At 48.0% G+C, this 18,402-nt stretch overlaps 1 protein-coding gene across 1 annotated transcript in view; it reads left to right on the top strand.

The window, feature by feature from the left end:
- Positions 1-18,402, top strand: part of LOC149332462 (dihydrolipoyllysine-residue succinyltransferase component of 2-oxoglutarate dehydrogenase complex, mitochondrial-like) — a 47,741-nt gene that overhangs the window by 8,794 nt on the left and 20,545 nt on the right. The window contains exons 3-9 of the mRNA XM_089558068.1: positions 2,788-2,830; positions 9,022-9,089; positions 9,193-9,267; positions 9,799-9,854; positions 11,825-11,936; positions 13,995-14,150; positions 15,547-15,602. Coding sequence (XP_089414194.1) covers positions 2,788-2,830; positions 9,022-9,089; positions 9,193-9,267; positions 9,799-9,854; positions 11,825-11,936; positions 13,995-14,150; positions 15,547-15,602 — 566 coding nt within the window. The remainder of the gene's footprint in view (positions 1-2,787; positions 2,831-9,021; positions 9,090-9,192; positions 9,268-9,798; positions 9,855-11,824; positions 11,937-13,994; positions 14,151-15,546; positions 15,603-18,402) is intronic.

Genomic DNA, 18,402 nt, shown 5'->3' with positions numbered 1-18,402 from the left:
TGTTTCCCGCGAACGCTAAGGAGAGCAGTAACTTAGTAAAGGTTGCGTGATAATCACCTCCGCTTATCTCCCCCGTTTCGCCTTCAATTTGTTTCCTCCGTCACTGCTTCCGTAACGATGAAGTGACAGATTCATCACGGCCGTGCACATGTCGGCCCTGTGCGGCGCGTTGTTGCGTCGTCCGGCTTATCTGTAGCTTTTTTGCTTCTTCGCGACACGGTGCGAGGCTGAAGGAGAAGTCCGGAGTCGTCCCCTGATGGATGGAGGGGCCTGGCCAGCGCCGTGCGCTAGCTCCAAGAAGCGTCCGTTACGCGTTGGCTGCCTCTGTCCGCGGTCTAACGTCGGAAGCGCCACCCAGCGTCGTCGTCGTCGTCCGGGGAGTGGAAGTTTTTCTCGGTCCCGGCTGTGCACGGCGGGGGTTTCTGTTTTGCGGCGGGGCGGGGCCGGTTTTGTTGTTCTAATTAGCGTGGCGGCGGCGGCGACGCTAATTTGAAAGGATGATGCACCGCCGCCGCCGTCGGCTGCGCCCCCTAACGAGAATGAATCGCGTCCAGCGGTCGCTCGCTGCGTGCACTGTACGTTGTGGATGTCTGCTGCTGTTTGTGAGGCGAAGGAGTCCGCAAGGAAGCCGTCAGGGAGCGCCTCTTGCCAGATTATGTGCCGAGTCGACGTAGTCGTCGCTCTGTGCCTTTGGTTTCGCCGGGCAAAAAAAAAAGTTTTTTTTTTTTTTCAAACTTTCTGGTGCATCCTCTTCCCCTTGACGGCAGCTTTCTTTCTGACATCTGTCGTCTCTGCGGCTCCGGCCATCCATCATCGTTAGCTACGTTTGCGACCTCGTTTGAGATTTTGATTTGTTTCTTTTTTTGTTTATCGCCGGAACTAAGCGCTTCGAGTACGGATGCCGTGACTTGCGGTCGCTCTGCGTGTAAGTATGAGCTCGGAAGGGAAAGGGGTATATAGGGAGAGCCAGCCGGGGAACTGGGGAATAGTGCGAGCACCACATCGAATATGACGCTTTGCCTTTGCGGGTTTTTTTTTTTTTCTTTCTTTCCTTCTTTTTTGTCACGTCGTAATGTGCGCCGAATCTACTTGTGAGCGTGACGCCACGCACAAGGCGCCAAGTCCCTCTCTCGACCCAGCTAGGCTTTTTCAAAGTTTTTGCAGGAGAGTGCGTTACGTTTCAGGAGTAATCCATCCACTGTTAGTGGAGACTGCTGCCTTGCTTGAGTGAGATGAAAACTCTTAAGGCTCGCAGTTTTTAGAGTGAGCTTATGGTGAACACCAATCGCAGATTCGGAGCACTTCCGGATCAACTTTTTCTGCCCTTTGTCGTAGCAAGGTTGTTCCGGTGGAAGATCGGGAACGGCGATCGCTCGTTCCAGTGGCACGTTGGTGGCAGTCGCCGAGCCAAGATGGCTCCGTACTGCACTCCCGAACTGCGCCGCCGAAATCGGCGGACTCGGCCGGAAGTCTTTCCGTTCCTTAGCAGACTACGCGCGCGGGAGAGCGCAAGGTACGCTGGGTACTTTTCTCCGTCGGCGGCTCGCGAGCGCCCCCGGCTTGCTCCGGCCGGAGCAGAAGTGTTCGAAAGGCAGGTTTGGAGCGGATGCTTTGTGCCCTATTCGAGCGTTCTGTTCTGTAATTGGGATCTGTAATTAAAATTCACCGCAAGATTTGCCATCGAATGGCACGAGGACTGCACGTAGCGAGTAGTCGGTTAAGGCTTTGTATGCGAGTCTGCGGGGTCTATTGGCCTAACGAAGAGTCCAAGGAAAGGGAATGCACCCTGGGCTGGACCAGGTGAGGAGATGAGATTCGGGACGTTGCTGGGCGTAGATCACTTGCACCGACACGTCATAGTGGCCGCCATCTTTGATACCATGAACGAGCGCTGCGAAATGCTCCTCGTTTTGTCTAATCCGCTTTTTGCAACCGACGTTTGCTCTAAGTTGTGCGTGGACCACCATCGTGGCGGATGTGACGTCAAATGTAACGCGTCCGTTGGTTGGTCGCGACTGGCGCGGAACAGGGCTGATTGAGATCATTGGGGGCATAGTTGAGCCTTCAGTGGATGTGAATTGGTATTGGTGGTGATTGTAATGCTGTGACTATCACTTGCGGCGAAACCAACGCGGGTTCTGTAGCGCGACATTCGCTGTCCATAGCCCACCTATAGCAACCGCGGTGGCTCAGTGGTTATAGCACTCGGCTGCTGACCCGAAAGACGCGGGTTCGATCCCGGCCGCGGCGATTAAATTTCGATTGAGGCGAAATTCTAGAGGATCTTGTACTGTGCGATGGCAAGGCACGATAAAGAACCCCAGGTGGTCGAAATTTCCAGCGCCGTTCACTACGGCGTCCCTTGTTGGCTGAGTCGCTTTGGGACGTTAAACCCGCATAAACCAACCCGTATCATAGTCTACCTATGGCTGGTAGGAAGTGACGTTGCCAGATGGGAGCATTCCCATTGGCTGGAGGAAAGCGACGTCACCATACCGGAAGTGACGTGAAGGCATCAACGACATTGCCAACGCACAATGGAATTAGGCGTCCCTGTGAAATTTTCGCTTTTTTATCTGAGCCGCTCGGACTGGCGCAAGCACACATCCGAGAGAACGCATCGCCGTTCGTTATTTCGTCCGTGATGATACCGATCGCCTTTCTCTCGCTCTCGGTGGCATTTTATTATATATTTTTTTTTACCCCGGTCCTCGTTTCCCGCATCCATCTTCCGTAATCGCGTTGTTTTCCGTCGTTATTCACTCTCATTCTCTCTCTCCCTCACAGGTGCGAAGGCCCCGAAGCGGCAAGTTCACAAGCACACCTCGCGGTGAGTTGTGCCTCTCTTCTGAATGATGCGTCGTCGTCGTCGACCTTTGGGGTTTTCCGGTTGTGGCTGCCGGGGGGAAAAAAAAAAGCGCCCAGCTCGTCTTTAGTGTGGTGTCTGAGGGCTCTCTAGGCCTCTGTTTAAGGATGAAAGCGTAAACGAAGTAAACTGTCCTGATTCCCGCATTCTTTCTTTATCTCTCTGTCTCTCTTCCTTTTTTTTTTTTATGCGAAGCATACTACTTTAGCTACCACTTCAGCCCTTCACCGTGATTATGCGCCTCCAAATCACGTGATACATGACGTCACACCACGTGACGCGATGACGTCACGGCAGTAGAGAAACGGGGGCCCACCTCGCGCCGTCGCTGTGGTTGTGCGCCTCCAAATCACGTGATACATGACGTCACACCACGTGACACGATGACGTCACGACAGTGGAGAAACGGGGGCCCACCTCGCGCCGTCGCTGTGGTTGTGTGCCTCCAAATTACGCGACACGATGATGCTTCGCATTCTCCAGGCTTAACCAAGTTAAGCCTCAGCCATTTTTTTCCTCCCTTCTGGGTATCGAAGTGGCTGCCGGAAAAATGGCGCCTCCCAACCTGTCATTTGTACTGTGACTCAGGTGTAATTTAGCTATAGCCCCTCCTTTGTTTGATGACAGGGACGATAAAAAATCACTCTCCCCGAATGTCTCGGTGTTTTCTTTTTATTTTCATTTTCATCATTTTTAAACAGTAGAGTCGAAGTTAGAGGGCGGGCTTCGCGGCATTGCACGCCTGCCGTGCGTGAAGCACGCTTTAAAGGCGGATTGTTCATTTTTCCTTCGTTCCACCCTAGCGCAGGTAGAAAGCGCATCTTGCGACCGTGCAATCGCCGATCGCTGTTCCGGCGCCGTTCGAGGCGACGCGGGGAGATATTTTTCAATCTTCACGGGTGGAGGGGGGGGGGGGGGGGGGGGGTGCTTTGGAAGGAGACTCGCGCGCGCGTCGTGTTCGACGAACGCATTTGTCACTCGGCAGCGAATTCTCCACTTCTCCTTTCCGACTGTTCGTTTGTTTGTTTTTTTGTTTCTATCCGAACGTTTTCGGCGTTGTACTCCTCCGGTCGTGGGAGCTTTCCGAAAGCTCTTCCCCTGTGTCCCGAAATGAAATCCAGCTATAGGGAAGGCGCGCGGAGAGCGTAGTAGACTTGACACAACACCTTTTTTTTTTTCCCCAGCGTGGTTTACGCGCCTTTCTCGGGCGCTTTAAAGTTTCGTTCCGAGGATTTTTGAGCCACGGCGTTCCGGGCGATTTCATAACGTCGCCGACGAGCGAACAATAGTGGCGCGCACACCTTGGGAACAGGCTTACAAAGAAAGGAGAGGAGCGGACCAAAACAGGCGTTTGGCTGCGGGGAATATGGGTGAAAAGGAGAGAGGGATGCAGGAAAAAGGAGAAGGGAAGCGGTCTGGAATTCGATGATCTCGCCTGCCCGTTCCGACGACGGTGAGTTGGTGCCGAGCGCGCGGGCGGACGTCCACTTTAATGCAGCAGCGTGGAGGCAAAAGCCGTGAGCTGCGCTTGCTTTTACTTTTGTATATTGCTTCTGTCGTAAGACCGATCTTTATTTGCAGTTTTCCTTTTCGGCCGTCCGCAGCTCGCAAGAAATTGCGAAAAGGTTTCGGCGCGTTGAAGAAGCGGAGGCGAAGCGATGGGGAGGAGGGAAAGAAGAATTTTTTTTTTTCGAGGAAGGATCGTCGCGACGACGTTCGCGACAACGACGATGTTACAAAACGCTTTTTGAAATATGGCGCAGTTCTGCCTCGTCGCAGGAGAGAAAGCGAGAGGGTAGAGAGTGGGAGAATAGAGCCTCATCTTCGTCGACGCCGTCCACCACTTTGGACCGGAATGTCGAAATTTTCCTCGCTTTCTGAGCCACCCCCCCCCCCCCCCTCTCCTCACCTGTCGTCTTCCTTTCGTTCCCCGCCTTTTTCGTCGAGGGCTTTCTCGCGCGATACACGAGTTCTCGCTGTATGGTAGCAGCAGAGAGTGAAATGAATTTCTGTGCGCTTCAGGCGAGGGAAGAAGAAAGCTTGGGAAGGTGGAGAACATGGAGGAGATACCGGCTCTCTCGTATCATCTTCGCTGGCGACGTACGTAGCGGTGCGAGCGACGGTATGCGCGCTATAAGCAAAGCTCGCCTCGGTGGGTCGCTTGCTTGGCACGCCGTTTTTTTTTTCCCCTGCTCTCAAGGTTTGAGCCTCGCGGGGCTCGCGCGATAGGCGGCAATTTCCCTCGGAGCATTCTTCGGAGCGAGCGCTGCTGGGCGCCGTTTCTTTTCTTCTTTTTTTTTTTTGCCCGCGTGTTTCTTTTCTTCCGTTCTTGGATTTTTCGCAATAGCTTTTTCTCGGGTTGGTCTCAAGGTCGTGGGTTCGCTTCCTGGCGGCGCCAGCGCCTTCACTACTGCGGAGGAACGGCAAACACGTGTGAAGGCTCAAGATTGGAAGTGTGGGAGAGAGGGGGGGGGGGGGGGGTTGAATGCTTGCGTTTTGAGAGTGACCGGCATTTTTCTGGTTGTTCGCTCAGCATTAGCGCAACCCGCCGCGGTGGCTCAGCGGTTATGGTGCTCGGCTGCTGGCCCGAAAGACGCGGGTTCGATCCCGGCCGCGGCAGCCGAATTTCGATGGAGGCGAAATTCTAGAGGCCCGTGGTGTGCTGTGCGATGTCAGTGCACGTTAAAGAACCCCAGGTGGTCGAAATTTCCGGAGCCCTTCACTACGGCGTCCCTCATAGCCTGAGTTGCTTCGGGACGTTAAACCCCAATAAACCAAACCAAACTCAGCATTACCGCGGCTTGCTCGCAAAGAAGCGATAAAGGGGTTCGCTGGCGGCGGTCGTTTCCTAAAGGTTTCTGAAAGTTGAAAGACGGCTGCGAACAAGCGATGAAGAAAATGACAAACATAAGTAGAGTTTTCTCGCGCGATCCGTTCAGAGAGGAATATGTCCCTCTCGAGGAATATGGCCTTCGAGAGAGCCGTTCCGCGGTCTCCTCCCGGCGTGAATATGTACATGCGTATACCTCTGAGTGTTACCGTTGATACGGGGGATGGCTGTCGGTTGTCATCGTCGTCGGTTCTTTGTCGGCGCCGATGCGTGAACGTCAAAACGGCCCATCGACGATTCCTCGTGTCCGACTGCCTCTTCATTCTTGTAATTCTTTGTTCACTGGGGATGCATTGGAGGCGATTTTTGACTGTTTTTCCTCTTCCTCCTCCGGCCCCTTCTGAGCACGAGGAACCGTATTCCGCGACTCCCCCGAGATCGGTTTTTGCCTCTTTTTCTTTTTTTTTTCGGGGCAACGAACGAATTCACTGACTTTCGAAAAGAGTGAAAACAACCGGGCAGACGGAGGAGGATACGCGCGCTGCGGGGATGTAAGGGAAAGGACGACGCTAGCGAAGGTGTGGTAGAAGGGGGGGGGGGGGGGGGGGGGGGGGGGGGGGGAGCAGTGAAAGCTGTCGCTGTCCTAAAGATGGGACGCGCCGCGCACCGCCACCACCGCCGACCGCGGCTGTAGTGGCACGTGTTTTATCTCAGTGCCTCGCGGCGCCGCCATCGTCGGGGTTTTGCAAAAAGGAAACGCTCCATTGGAGGCCCGGAACGCGCTGGCGTGCGTCGTCGGCTGAAAAAGTAAGAAGCGCGCGCGCTACGACGCGCGGGGGCTTCAAAACGGTCGGCGATGATCACGACGACGGCAGGAAGGCGGAAGCAACGGTGCTGTTGAAAACGGCTTCGTTTTCGGGGCGCGCAGTGGTCGTTTGTCGCGCAAACGAAAGCGGGAAAGAAATGTTGCGGCAGTTGCTGTTGCTGTACTTCCGCTTCAGGTGTGCGCGCGACAAAGTAACGGCGCGCGGTTTTTGCGGGTGCGTGCGTCCGACGTAGACGCGGCGAGCAAATAAACAATCGGGAAATGGAGGAAATGACGCGTCGCGCGCGCGCGTAGGCTGGCCACGTGTTCAACGCTTTTCTCTTTCTCTCTCTGCCTCCCCCCCCCCCCCCGCCCTTCCCGCCGCCGTCCAAAACTCGGCCGTTTTTACTGGGGGAAAATCTTTATCGGACTGGCGTCCCTATGTTGCCCCCCCCCCCCCCTCCCCTCCACACGCACGCGCGCACACATACGCACACGCACGCACACCATACCACGCTCCCTCTCGCTTGATGTTGCTCTTTTAGGGTCCGTCGTGTTCCGGGATCTTTGCTTCGTTTCCGGCGGGAAAAAAGGGTTACGGAAACCGGTTCCGCTCTCGCGAGATCCCGGAAACTGCGGGAGAATCTAGGCTTATTGTTTGGGTGGTTGTTGGGCTAACTACTGGCGAAGTGTTCTGTGGCCTGTGCGTTTACAACCCGGGGGAGGGGCGAAGGCCCACAGTGGTTTCAGAAATCCTTATTTCTGTTTTTTTTTTTTAGGGAAAGGGGGGGGGGTGTTTTCGTAAACAGCGTCATCCCTAATTTTTGTTTTATTTCTTTTAGCTTTGAAAGACAGCTCTTCTTGTGTAGTGTCTGTTTATTTATTTATTTACAATACCTACAGCGCCCTAACGGTCCTTATTGTGGACGGGAAGGGGGGGAGGGGGGGGGGGGAGCCAAAAAAAAAGAGAATCAAGAGTAATCTGTACTTGCATAGATACAGATACCACAGGACTCAGGAACCTCAGAGGAAGTTTTATCCCTGGTTTTTTTTTTTTTTTTCCTATTTTGACACATGTTTACTGATTTAGAGATAATACTTGCTTTTTATTAGCAGGAGACCATGTAGGCTGGAACCCATTGCTCTTGAAGTGGCGGACAAATTTGTACTGGTTGATTAGCCTGTGTATTGATGTAGGCTCCCAATATGCATTAATATAAGAAAAAAAAAATTGTTGTTACAGAAACTATTTAGGTAAATGGTTTCTAAACCATTTAGTGTTTTTTTTTGTTTGTTTTTTTTGCTGCAGTGATATATAGTTGAATCCTGTTATAATGAAGGTGATCAGGCTCGGCAAATAATTCATTATGGCCGTAACTTCATTATAGCCAGTGTTGACCGAGCTTCCGAGGGGAATCCTCATTTCTTCGTTGTAAACCGTTTCGTTATAATGAGGTTTGACTGTAGTTGTTTTTCATAACTTGAAAAAAATTGATAGGTGGAGTAGTTTGTATCGGCTTTTTTTTAAATTACTTTTCCTGTAACAGTGCAGTGATTTAGACTCGTTTTTAAGCATTTAAAATTACGTATATGGTTCGCTGTTAATGTTATGAAGGATTTAACCGTGCTAATAATGAGGTATAAAAGTAAGGTTAAGCTTCGCTCAACTTCTCAGGCATGTGCGTCACTGTAATCTACTTTCTTTGCTGTACAAGATTCCTGTCTTGTGTGCCAGCCACAAAAGAGTGTTTTTATTTTTTATGCAGGTCGTATTTTATTTAGATTTAGGAGTGCTGGAGATCGAAGCTATAAGTGGGTATCCCTCTCGCAGCTATCTATCAAGTGCAGCCGCCGCGGTGGCTCAGTGGCTATGGTGCTCGGCTCTGTCCCGAAAGACGCGGGTTCAATCCCGGCCGCGGCGGCTGAATTTCTTTGGAGGAGAAATTCGAGGCCCGTGTACTGTGCGATGTCAGTGCACATTAAAGAACCCCAGGTGGTCGAAATTTCCGGAGCCCTCCACTACGGCGTCTCTCATAGCCTTAGTCGCTTTGGGACGTCAAGCCCCATAAACCAACCAACTATTAAGTGCAGTTTTGGTCGCATGTATCGCCATATTGCTGTCACACCATTTTTGGTACTTTTTTTATTCCATCGAGATAGTGTAGTTGCTAAGTTGGTAACCATTTTTGCTTAACTTTTCTTAATGCTTACAGCTGCATGTCTTCTAAGGTGGCACTTGAAAAACAACTCTCTTCAGGGATACTTCTGTTTGGCTTAAAAAGCATTTAACTTATCTTGATCACACCGGTTCCAGCGTCGTATGCTTTGGGATAGTATCCGTACAGTGTCTTATGCTTTTCTTGTGTGCATGATGAAAAGTAAGCCAACAACATGAAATTCCTGTTACCTGGCAGGCAACCTTATTCCAGAACTGCCTGTCGGGCAACTGTGATACACTGGCGTACTTGGATTGTCTTTTTTTTTTTGCATTCTGAAAAAACGTACTTTCTTGCATTACAGATGTTTACCCAGTGCCAACAACTGGAACGCACATTACCTGCGACATATTTCGTCAACATCTGCTCTTCGTGAGTATTTTGTCATAGATCCCTGCACTCCATTTGCAACATTGTTGCATGCTGTCATCATGTCATGTGGGTCACAGGCATAAAATGAGCTCATTTCTTTTAGGCGACGAGTTTCGAGTTATCAAGTGCCCACAACTGGCCGAGTCCCTGAGTGAAGGCGACATTCGATGGAACAAAGGTCAGCTGGTTTTTTCTGCATCACCGTTTTTTAGTGAACATGAAATATATCTGAGATATCACTCTTTCCCAAGGCGCCACGTAACGTCAAATAACAGATTTTACCTCGCGGAATATTATGCTGACTTCTCTGTTGTGCCTCTGCACTGGAAAGCACTGTTATTTAGCTAGAGCGCTGAGTCGGGCAGTTTGGTTTATTACCCCTGAAAAACAGTACAAGCACAAAACACAAACACAGGCAGACAGCCCAATAGCATGTATGTTATTACTGTGCTCTTTGAAGATATATACTGCGACCCAAGATGAGGACATGAACATAAGATACACACAAGCATTGTGTGATTGACACCTCTATGTCTCTTCTCTCTGTCTTGTCCTCGTATTGGGCTACAATGTATTTTTTAAGTCCTGCTGCTTATGAGTTGTTTTTCTAGGTAATCTGTCATTGTTTTTATTGATGGCACACTTCTGGTCTAAACTACGTTCTTTGCACACCTCAGTAACGCGTTTTGCATGGGCACCTGTTTTCCAGCTGTTGGTGACACTGTGAAAGAAGATGAAGTCATCTGTGAGGTGGAAACAGACAAGGTGAGAATGCACATCTGTTTTTGAATTGTTTTATGCCATCCCTTGCTATATTTTGAGGCCAGATTAAGTTTTGCGTGCGTAACGTGTGGAATGCTTTGCTTGCTTTGAGGTTTTTTTTAGGCTCTCAGTAATGCATGCCTTCTTCGATTTGTTGATTGGAATAAAATCACTGTTGACTACATTCATTCTGTTTTCCGATTCCTGCGTTTGATGAAAACGAAAAAAGAAGAGAAATCAGATTAGTGCTCTTGTGTAGTGCATTGTATTTTGTGCCAAAAATGCCTCGCCAAGGGGTCTGCGTTGACAAACTTTCGACTACCGCAGGCCAGTAACGTACCATGAAAGGAGAACAGAGGAAGGATGCAAGAAGTGAATTCTAGCTAAAAAAAGATCTAAGTGAATAATTAAGAAGATCTGGTAAAGAGAGGAACTTAAGAAGTAATTTCTGTTACTCTTTTCTCTTTTTTTTTACTTCACTTCATTTCTTCTTTGTTTTTGTATGTCACATTCAAAATTTTTAGGCGCTTCTCTTGAAAAGCTAACTATTGCCATAGGCAGGGATTGCAGGACGTTGAAGAATTCTCATCAGAGGGTTAAAAGAATGATGGGGGGGGGGGGCACAGGTTGAAGCCTTTAGAGTCTGCAGGTAGCACGGCAAAACTGTTCAGGTCGCACGTTTGAGACTGCTGCTGCATATGCAAGACTTAGTGTTGTGGATGCATGGCTGTGCTGTACAGTAATTAGTTTGATATATCGTCACAGCATCCACAGTTCTGTGGATGTGAAATGCTAGAACCACCCATGGTTTATGATACAGTCTAGCCCGGTTATAACGAAGTCGGCGGGAATCGGAAATCACTTCGCTATATCCGCTATTTCGTAATATGCGGACTACGGAAAAAAAATGCAAACATCGGCATACCGATTTATTGCCGCTGAAAGAAGTCGTCCAGCGTCCCCTGAACACGTTTCGCGAGTGCGGACTTCAGGATTGCGGCTTCCATACCATCCAACTGTGAAAAAAAGATCTGGTCGAACTCCGGACTCCCGAGGTACATCCGTAGCGTGTCAACAGCTGCGATGGCCGCTGCGGAGGCGACCGGCTTAGGGGCACAACTATCATCGTCGCATTCGCTGTCGGAGGCGCTCTCCGCCAAGGTCTCTTCCATGACACTCCCGGCAACTTCTTCAGTCGTCAAGTCCTCGGTGGCAACAAGGTCTTCGTCGGCGAAAACGAAGTCCATGTGGCCTAGACCCGCAGGCACAAGGAGAAATAGAGAACCGCGATTGGCCAAGACGGCCGCTCTCTGCGACGTCATCGAAAAAAAAATATTGTCTCTGCTCTTTTTTACATTTTTCCCCTGCGCGGCGTGCTCTACCGCTCTACGCCGTGACGCCGTTCAAGGACGGCGCAACACGAGACCGGCGTGCCATGCGATGCAGTGAAGCAACCTTTCGCTCCGCAGGAGAGCAGACGACGCCACGAAAGGATGCCGTCAGCCGAATTTTGCTCTTATTTTCGCGGAAAAAATCGCCTCAAGGACGCAAAAATGTGTTGATTGGCAGATTATTTTCCGGTTGGTATTAAATCTCTTTGTTATATCCGCTGACGCGCTCTTATTTACTTCGTTAAAACCAGACCCAAAATGTATTGAAAATGCAAAAATGGGAATGGGAAATTGAAATCCCTTCGTTATAACCGCTATTTCGCTATAAGTGGCTTCGTTATAAACGGGCTAGACTGTATTACCTTTTCGCAGAGGACCTCATGGGGGCAGCATTTAGCCATAATCCCACATCACTGTGTCCCTTGTCGTCTACGTTGTATATTTGGTGCGTAACAATGCACTGATAGTTGATATTTAAAAAAAAATTACTTTTTCTCAGGTCTATTTATATATAACCTGGTTCAGAGCAGGCCTACATGTTATAAAGGCGCTATCCATCATATAGCTGCTCTGTCCATGCAGACCTCGGTGCCCATTCATGCACCAGCTGCCGGGGTGGTCGCTGAGCTCCTCGTGGAAGACGGCTCGTCGATCCAGCCGGGCAAGGACATCATGAAGCTCAGAGTCGGAGGAGGTGAGTGTGCGCGCTTTGCATCTCTCAGGCTGTGAGGCACGAAATTTGGGCCTAACTGAGGCGTGCCACAGTCTCGTCCTTTTCAGTAGCTGCCGTTGCTGTTGCCTGTAGCTAGACGCTGCTACAACAAAGTTATTTAAGTCTTCGCAGTGGTGCGTCATGCGACCTGTGTCATCAGGGACCTGAGAACTCTGATGTCACTGGGGTGATTTCAGTGCTTTTGACTCAAAATGAATTTTAACATTTTTATAGCAGTTGCACCCTTGTTTTAGGAGGCAGTAAAAGTGTAACCAAGGGGGAGTGATTACAGGTGCTACCTTTTGAGGTGAAGCCCTTATTCAATGCTGTAGAACATGTATGTTTGAATGGTATTAATGGACCGTACTCATAGTATAAATGAAATGGGTCCTACAAGAATGTGATGGCCAAATGGCCCACATAACCTGCCATGTACGGATGATGATAGAAGGTAGTGGAGCCTACGAAATCATCAGCTACAGTTTGGGGTGCACGGAAACATTGCAGGCTTGAGCGTCTTGTAGCGAGGCCAAAAGTAAGAGTTGTGTTCAGCTCACGTGGCCATCATTTTGTGGTGCTCACTGTCTCTCCTCAAAGATTCCCTATTTACACTCAAAGAATGTGCTGCCTAGATGCAAGCTAGCTTCTGCCACTCTTGAAGCGTTTGATTATGTGGCAATGAAAGGAAGCGAAGAGCTTTGATCCAGTAAGCGCAGCAGTTTGTTTTTTCTCTTCAATTGGCTTGTCTTCATCTTCTTGCATGCTAAATCGGGGTCACCTGTAATCTGTATTCAATCCTCACATTCATTCACATGCTCTATGTGCTCCTCACAGTGTTGTAGAGGCTGACCTTTCAGTGATCACTGAAAATAGCATTGTGTGTACATTTTAGAGCATTAGCTCTTCTTAGTGCATTCCTCAGTTTATGCTTCTCAGCTCCATGGCTCGCCTGGCGAACTTGGCAATGTGCCAAGACACTACCACGCCCGTCCTCCCGGCAAATGTACTTATGTTTAGAACACCAATGAGGCGCTGTGGAATGGGCACTGTGCACAAGGCAACATGTGTTGGAGTATGTGCACTTAAGCATCACACACGACAGCTAACGCTCAGATTCGTGTTACGCACTTGAAACAGTCTTGAGCTCTTTTTCTTTGCTAACTCTTTCTCCTGCACCCCATCCTTGGGGTAAGAACTTTGGGGAGAAGAAGTCACGAGCACACTTGGGTGACCATGGCATGTCAGAAGGAAATTAGCATTAAGAAAACGTAACATCGTAAAGAGGGGCATAAACGATGAGGCTAAAGCTTGGCACCGGTCTCATTGGTGCGATGAAGCTGCTGACAGCATGCGATGTTTTTACTGTACTTTGTAGCATGAGCATGAATGTGTGGGAGCATGGTTGAACCAGTCAGGCATTTGGCTGAGCCATAGGAGGAAATTGGGCGGCCAGATGCTTTTTCGCGTGTGAAGAACCACCACAGGAATCAGACACACGCACAGGTTGCTCTGGAATCGGAAACAGTGGCATGCTTTCCTCCCTTGCTACCAGATGTCGCCAGCAAGCTACTGGCTTCGTGCACTTATGACATTATCTGGTTACCAGGAAATGTGTCTTCTCCAGAAGACATAAAAAAAAACCCTGCCCTTCCAGCCAAAAAACCAGTTGTGCCGGACATAATCTGGCACATCTGCAACGTTCCAGGGGAGATGTTACAGACGTGCATAACGGCAGTATTGCCAGGCTATGCATTTTTATCATAATTTCTTTTCTTCTTTCTTGAGCTCATCAGTACTATCCGTGCATCCTGTGGCTCTTGTCAGCACTCCAGACATGGCAAAAGTTGATCACTCTTCTCAGAGACTACAGATGTGGTGGTCTTCTAAAGAAACAAGAGATAAGCAAGGTGCCTCAAGGAGCTGTAATGGTGGCACAAAACCAAAATAAGGATGTTGAAAATCAGCCCACTTCATCTGTGGAAGAAGATGCCTTTAGTGTGCTGAAATGTTTATTTCCACTCTGCCCCCTTTCTCTCGAAGGTGGGGCAGAGGCAGCCTCCGCACCTCCTCCACCATCAGCATCAGCAGCACCTGCATCGCCACCACCTGCCGCTTCAGGAAGCGGCGAAGTACGGACCATAAAGTGCCCACAGCTGGCAGAGTCGCTTAGTGAGGGGGACATTCGCTGGAGCAAAGGTGGGTTCTTAGTTCTGTTTCTACTCATGTCAACCATATGTTTCGTCTTTTTGTTTTCGTTCCCTGTGTCTCTCATTTACTGCACTTGTCATGGTTCTTCTTATGATTATCATCATTTCAGTTCCAGGCTTCCATGTTAACCCTTTAAGGCGCTTTGTACACAATTGTGTAGACAGCAAACTCACAGCTTTTTCTGAGAGACTAGTGCACCTAGCAGTGATTTTATTGTTTCAGTTGAACTGAGTAGCCTTCTTGTCGCAAATAAGTTGGTTTTTTGTGCCATGTAGCGATAGCAGTAAATAATATTTCACTCAACAGTGGGCTAGGCTTTGTCCACCATTTTTGTGCAGACAGATTTTGTTGCAAGTAAAAAAATTGATTGTTTTTGCTCAATTTCGGGCGTTATGTGCATATTCGAAACGCTAAATGATTCCACGATTGCTAGGGTGCTTATCTGAAACATGCGAACATTTCGGTGTTACTATTTCTAACAAATCTGGCACTTTGTACGGAATTCTGCACATCGTTGTACAAACTTACCTGCTGGTCTTTCACGCTCAAAAACTAGCAAAGTTATTTTCTTGAGGCCTAAATATACTACTTAGGTGAAAAAAATAACTGATTTCAATAAAACAAAAAATGGCGTCTGAAAGGGTTAAGCTGCATTGAAGTTTAGATTTTTTGGAAGCTCTAGTTGTCTGTAAACTCACAGCTGTGTGTTTTTTGATCTCAGTTGCTGCATTAGCAAGCAGATCTAATAAAAGAAGATGCGAATATACATTAAGGCAGCTCTCATGCAGTAAACACTGAAATTATGGTGCAAACTTTGCCAGTTCGTTGCTACAACTCGCGATATTTAAACTAAGCCACCTTTTATAACATTTTGGGCCCAGATAATAGCAAGTTTTAGAATAGGGGGAGTCCCCCTATTCTAAAACTGGCTATTATCTGGGCACCACAGCTGGGTGGCTCAAGGCTGCCTGCCTCTATGATGTTTTCATTTCTTTTTTCTGCCCATTAAGCATTTTAATTGTACTCACTCCAACCATTGAGGTTCAGCATATGCTCAAAAAGTTATATGTACCCTTATTTGTGAATAAAGCATCTGCAGAGGAGGCATTGTGCTGTGTTCATGTGCTAGCTGATGGAAAGAAAAATTTTTCTCATGACAACCTCTGGTTTTAAGAGACACTGGCTAGAAGTTGGGCAATAGATGTCTGAGATTAGTTGGAAATGTGTCCTGCTGGAAAGGATCTGGGCCCTGATTATATGTTATGGTACCGTTGAAGCGTAACTAACTTGATTAACCAAGTCTAACACAGGAAATACTGATCATCAGTGTTAACGTATTCAATCACTGTGAAGATTCCAGCATCCACTCTTTCCTCTTCTTCAGGTGTTGGTGACACCGTCGCTGAAGATGAAGTAATCTGTGAAGTAGAAACCGACAAGGTACGGCATGGCATGTTGTCTGCTTCTGAGGTCTTATTTTGAATACCGTATTTTCCAGTGTATAAGATGCAACTTTTTTTTTTTTTTTTTCAAAAATCTTGCTGGTGCGTCCTATACAAGGGTGCGTCTAATACAAAAATTTTTCTTTTTTTTTTTTCGAGTTCAGAAATTACTCAGGTTCATGTTCAAGCATTTTTCACCGAAAAAGTATCACTACCAATAACACATTTGTAACACGGTTAATACTTCAATACGGGGACCACCGCGCACAACACTTTTTAGGTGAACTTTATCATGAAATGGCGGGGATGACGACTTCCGGGGTCACAAACACGTGACCGTTTCGGAGGCCCCAAGCAAAAGTAATGTGAAATGCCAAAAGATGGCGACAGTCGCACTTCTCGCCATTGTCAAGACAAGCCAAGACAGGCCGGTGTTCTTTTTAGCCACCCTTTGCAACTTTGTTTGCTCCATGTACGTAGTATACGTACGAAGTGCAAAGAGAATGTTTCAGTCGCATTGCCTCCAAAAATGAGCGCACTTTTTGATAGCGCATTTCGAAGATGAAAACTTCGAGGGCTTTAAGTATAAATAAAATGTTATTATGGACATATAGGAGAGTTCCGTTTTTTCTTTCTTTTTTCTATAATGTGGGCGGGTATGGCGTGAGTGTTGCCTTTTCGATCGCCTAGCGTTGCTTAAGAATTTCTCACATGTACGGTGAATTTTGTGATGGTCGCGCAAGCGTGTTTAATTAAGCCTCACTAGCCTAACTAGGTAAATTGGGGTGCGTCTTATACATGGGTGTATCTTATATACTAACTTTTTCAATGACAGCCTGCATATGTGGCGGGTGCGTCTTATACACCGGAAAATACGGTAGATCACTGTCTGCTCAGAAAGTAAACCTACTTTTGTGGCACCACTCTGTCACATTGTGTGGGCTGCAGTCGGAGTGTCACACTGTAGTGGAGTTTCGATGATCCAAACTCGATTGTTTTGCACTGATGTCCAAGTCCCGCTAAAATTGCTTTATTTGAACAGGTGAAGTACGCCATCCGTTAAAGTTCAGCTGTAACTGCTACGTCATTGGATGGATAATACGAAAATACTTATTGCCAGTGCATGTTCTCTCTTAAAATTGGCTCTCGATAATTCAAACCCAAAAGGTACCACAAAGTTTTGTTTGAATTGTGGGCTGTTGAGATTAAACGTAACCTTTTAATGCACGTGATGCCTTTAGGACCGAGGCATCAGTTCAGATAAATCTGATGTCCAAATTAAATGAGCCGAAATTAACGAGATTTCATTGCACTTGTACCTCAACCAGCCTTATGCACCAATATCTGTTTCCTTTTAACCCTTCCTTTTTTTTTATTTGTTGTGGCACGGGTTCTCCGACTGGATTCTGGGGAACCCTTGGGTTCTATGAAAGCCACCTCCAAGCGAACCCCTGCCTTATGGCTTACTTAAAGGTGCAGTGAAGAGGAATCTGAATTCGTCCTTTTGCGCGGGAACTCAATCTACACGTTCCGAGCATTCTTAGAAACTTCGATTTATTGCCCTGTGTGGCCGATTTCCCTAATTAAATCGGATTAACGTCTGGCTCTCGCCTTTTTTTTTAATTCTCCCCATACGGTGGGCGGAGTTGACCAACGTGTGGAATGCCTTTCAGCCAGCTCCGTGGAGGCTTGCCGCTCTGCCATCGGCGGAGTAATACATAGTAATCCGTAGTAGCAAATAGTCCGCACGCATTTTTATTTCTGCAGGCTTATTTTGTGGCTATATTATCTGTGAATAAAACTATTTATTCACGGAAACCTAAAAAACAAAATAAAGTGAAAGCAAAGCCTCCACAGAGCTGGCTGAAAGGCACTCCACGCGTTTGTCGACTCCGCCCACCGTACGGGAAGAATTAAAAAAAATAAGGCGGGAGCCGGACGTTAATCCGATTTAATTAGCGAAATCGGCCACACAGGGCAATAAGTTTCTAAGAATGCTCGGAACGTGTAGATCGAGTTCCTGTGGCAAAAAGACGAGTTCAGATTCCTCTTCACTGCGCCTTTAATAAAAAAAAAAAGGCTTTAACCTTTGGAAGCACAAAATTTGACTTGAGCAAGTCTAATACAGGCTGCTGTTCACAATTTTGCTGTTAGGAGCTGTTCTGGCTCATTTCTAGCCACTAAAGCACTGTGTACCGATGCCGAGTATTCTGGTGAGCCCTAGACAGTCGCTGAAAAGTACAAAGTGCCTGCTGTCTCGGCCGTATGTCCTTTAGCCGTCTGTGGCAAGTTGGTGCATCTTGAAGGATAGTGCACATATTGGGACTAAGTCCAGATGTGAAAGCTGTGAGTAGAGTACCACGTCCACTGTGCATAGGGCCCCGAAACAAAAAGATGATGGTTATGAAAAAGATTAAAAGGGCGAACACTGCAGTTTCCCGCAGCAAATAGTTTTCCATCGTGCACTTCCATTGAATTTCGATAAAGGCGAAATTCTAGAGGCCCGTGTACTGTGCAGTGTCAGTGCACGTTAAAGATCCCCAGGTGGTCGAAATTTCCGGAGCCCTCCACTACGGCGTCCCTCATAGCCTGAGTTGCTTCGGGACGTTAAACCCAAACAAACCAAACCAAACCAAACTATTCCAGCTTTTTTCATTAGGCTTAGGAGTATTGAAAGCTGAGGACCAGTGTCAAAACGTGTAACAAATCATTTTTTGCACTTTGAGACATGGTAAGATGAGAAGAAGCAAGCTGCCAATTGTAGTTGTTTTTGTAATTTAAAATACTATATGGTTATG

The sequence above is a fragment of the Amblyomma mixtum genome, chromosome 8, assembly GCF_055824585.1.
Source record: "Amblyomma mixtum isolate Tamu chromosome 8, ASM5582458v1, whole genome shotgun sequence".
NCBI lineage: Eukaryota > Metazoa > Arthropoda > Arachnida > Ixodida > Ixodidae > Amblyomma > Amblyomma mixtum.
This window is presented reverse-complemented; position numbering and strand designations above follow the sequence as displayed.